The following is a 3,682-nucleotide window of genomic DNA, read 5'->3' as shown; positions in this document are numbered from 1 at the left end:
TGTGTGTGTGAATGTATGTATGCATATGTGTGTGTGCGTGTGTGTGTGTGTGAATGCATGTATGCGTGTGTGTGTGAGTGAATGTATGTATGCGCGCGTGTGTGTGTGAGTGAATGTATGAATGTGTGTGTGTCTGTGTGTGTGAATGTATGTGTGTGAGTGTGTGTGTATGCATGTGTGTGAGGCAGTGTATCATATGGTGGGGTCACCTGTCATGCAACATGAAGCTAGCGGTCTCGGCCTGGTGTGGTGGTCTTGGCCTGGTTTAGCGATCTTGGCCTGGTGTGATGGTCTCAGCCTGGTGTGGCGGTCTCAACCTGGTGCGGCGGTCTCAACCTGGTGCGGCGGTCTCGGCCTGGTGTGATGGTCTCGGCCCGGTGTGGCTGTCTCGGCCTGGTGTGATGGTCTCGGCCTGGTGTGATGGTCTCGGCCTGGTGTGGTGGTCTCAGCCTGGTGTGACGGTCTCGGCCTGGCGTGGTGGTCTCGGCCTGGCGTGGTGGTCTCGGCCTGGTTTATTGGTCTCAGCCTGGTGTGACGGTCTCGGCCTGGTGTGGCGGTCTCGGCTTGGTGTGGCGGTCTCGGCCTGGTGCGGCGGTCTCGGCCTGGTGCGGAGGTCTCGGCCTGGTTTAGTGGTCTCGGCCTGATGCGGCGGACTCGGCCTGGTGCGGCAGTGTCGGCCTGGTGCGGCGGTCTCGGCCTGGTGTGGCGGTCTCGGCTTGGTGCGGCAGTCTTGGCCTGGTGTGGCGGTCTCGGCCTGGTGCAGCAGTCTTGGCCTGGTGTGGTGGTCTCGGCCTGGTGCAGCGGTCTTGGCCTGGTGTGATGGTCTCGGCCTGGTGCGGCGGTCTCGGCCTGGTGCCACGATATCGGCCTGGTATGACAGTCTTGGCCTGGTGTGGTGGTCTCGGCCTGGTGCTGCGGTCTCGGCCTGGTGCTGCGGTCTCGGCCTGGTGCGGCGGTCTCGGCCTGGTGCGACGGCCTCGGCCTGGTGTGGTGGTCTTGGCCTGGTGTGGTGGTCTCGGCCTGGTGCTGCGGTCTCGGTCTGGTGTGGCTTTCTGATCGGAGAGGAGGTCTTCTTGTGCTCCTGAGATGCTGCTTGGCCTGCTGTGTTCATCCAGCCTCACATTTTATTATCTTGGAATTCTCCAGCATCTGCAGTTCCCATTATCTCTGATACTATTTCTCCTTCAGCATCTTCTGGGTTTGTCACCTTAATCTACTTTCCCCAAATGAAATTAATCTGAGATGAATTTTGAATTAATTTTTACTTTTTTGCTTGTTCGGTATGACTTGTGTCATTAATACAGGTTCCGTGGTATGGTGTCTTATGAACCGTTTCACTGTACTTTTTATACAATACTAGTGGTGATAAACTCCTACTCTATTCACAAAGAACAAAGAAAATTACAGTACAGGAACAGGTCCTTTGGCCCTCCAAGCCTGCACCAACATGCTGCCCATCGCAACTAAAGCCCCCTACCTTTCTGGGGACTGTATCCCTCTATTCCCATCCTATTCATATATTTGTCAAGACACCCTTTAAAAGTCACTATCATATCTGCTTCCACTACCTCCCCCAGCAATGAGTTCCAGGCAGCCACCATCCTTGTGTAAAACCTCTTGCCTCGTATATTACCTTTAAACTTTGCGCCTCGCACCTTAAACCCATGGCCCCTGGTAACCGACTCTTCCACCCTGGGGAGAAGCTTCTGTCTGTCCACTCTGTTCATGCCCTTCATAATCTTGTGAACCTCTATCAGGTCACTCCTCAATCTCCATCGTTCCAGTGAGAACAACCCAAGTTTATCCAACCTCTCCTCACAGCTAATGCTCTCCATCCCAAGCAACATCCTGGTAAATCTTTTCCAAACCCATTCCAAAGCCACCATATCCTTCTGGTAGTGTGGCGACCAGGATTGAACACGATATTCCAAATGTGGCCTAACTAACGTTCCATAAAGCTGCAACATTACCTGCCAATTTTTAAACTTGGTGTCTTGGCCAATGATGAATATCATGGGAACAGTTGCAAGGACTTTCCATCAATTCCAAAAGCTGAGGAATTTCAAGCTTTTGTCATTCTATATTGAGATTCTTGTCTCAGTCACATTGATGAATTTTTCTCCAAAAATCACACTTGTACTTTCATTTTACCACACCTTGCAGCAAGAACTCCCTGCAAATGACAATCTGGAGTCCCTCGGGACTGCCCTGGGGCGGCACGGTGGCTCATTGCTTAGCACTGCAGCCTCACAGCGCCAGGGACCTGGGTTCGATTCCAGCCCCGGGCAACTGTCTGTGTGGAGTTTGCACATTCTCCATGTGTCTGCGTGGATTTCCTCCAGGTGCTCCAGTTTCCTCCCACAGCCCAAAGATGTGCAGGCTAGGTGGATTGGCCATGCTAAATTGCCCGTAGTGTTCAGGGGTGTATGAGTTATAGGGGGATGGGTCTGGGTGGGATGCTTCAAGGGGCGGTGTAGACTTGTTGGGCCAAAGGGCCTGTTTCCACACTGTAGGGAATCTAATCTAATCTATTAGAAAGTGCTGAGATCAAGGAAAACGTGGATTTACATATCTTTCTTCTTTCTACTCCCCTCAGATAAATGGAATGAGAACCCACAAGAGAAGCAAAGAAAAATGGTTTAAGCCACATTTAGCCCATCTGTGATCTCAGCTCAAAATGGGAAAGTGGGACAGAATTGTTCTGCAAATGGCAGACTAATAATTTGAAATTTTCATTTCGCCATTTCTCCCAACTTGAGTTGTTCTCACTGGAACAATGAAGGTTGAGGGGCAGCCTGATAGAGGTCTACAAGATTATGAAGGGCATGGACAGACTGGGTTTGGGTTTAATATATGCTCTGTTATGGAATACAAAAATAATTTCAGTTTAAAAAGAGATAATTATATGCACAGGTATGCACAATCACCTCAGAAATAGATTAAATCAGTTAGGTATAATACAACAGGGCAATAGTACTCCTGAATTCCAGATTGTTTTGGGGACAATGGAGAGACATTGAGAATGTTCCTCCTCCCCTTCTCCATGGTAACAGAAGCCACACAACACGCCCATTGTGTTAGCCTGAGAACCAAACTGTTTGAGCCCCCAAATTAATTAGACAAGTTGTTAACTTTATTCAATAGCTTGAAGGATCAATCTTCATCACATACAGTTCAGGCCGGTTTCATGGATCAGCCATCATCTCTCTACCTGTCAGACAATCCACGTGGGCGCAGGGACTGGCTAAACCCGGGACGTTGGCTGAAGTTTTATATCTTACCAAGCGGACCCTGGCGTTGTGTCTGAAAACAGGGGGTGACCCAAACCCAGGGTTCTCTAGGACCCATGGCCACAGGGGTTGATGGGACATGTACAGGGGGAACAGCCAACTCCATCGCTAGTATGGGGGGAAGCAGGTGAGCGAAGGGCTGTTATCCCATGAATGCACGCTAACCAGATGCCAATCAGAGGGCTGCTGGGGGGCTTCCGCACTCTCAGCAGCTCCACTGGGAGTAGAGGCCAGTGCTGGCACTGTGTCCAAAATAAGAGGATTCAATGGAAAGTTTTCGTCCTCCCAACTAGGCAAGTGAGGTCCAGGGACACAGGGACAGAGTGGTAGCGTTGGCAGGGACTGGCAACACCGGTATCACTAGGGTCATCTATGGTCTGAAGGGCAGGACT

General features: G+C 50.9%; 1 protein-coding gene across 1 annotated transcript; it reads right to left on the bottom strand.

Moving 5' to 3' along the window:
- Positions 1-312: 312 nt before the first annotated feature.
- Positions 313-3,396, bottom strand: LOC132210738 (serine/arginine repetitive matrix protein 1-like). Its single transcript, XM_059652656.1, has 2 exons — positions 3,282-3,396; positions 313-1,052 (listed from the first exon to the last, which is right to left on the bottom strand). The coding sequence occupies exons 1-2, from the start codon at positions 3,394-3,396 to the stop codon at positions 313-315; spliced, it is 855 nt and encodes a 284-aa protein (XP_059508639.1).
- Between the last annotated feature and the right edge of the window lie 286 nt (positions 3,397-3,682).

Source organism: Stegostoma tigrinum, chromosome 19 (genome assembly GCF_030684315.1).
Source record: "Stegostoma tigrinum isolate sSteTig4 chromosome 19, sSteTig4.hap1, whole genome shotgun sequence".
NCBI classification, from domain to species: Eukaryota; Metazoa; Chordata; class Chondrichthyes; order Orectolobiformes; family Stegostomatidae; genus Stegostoma; species Stegostoma tigrinum.
Note: the sequence above shows the minus strand (reverse complement) of the source record. Positions and strands in the feature narration are given on the sequence as shown.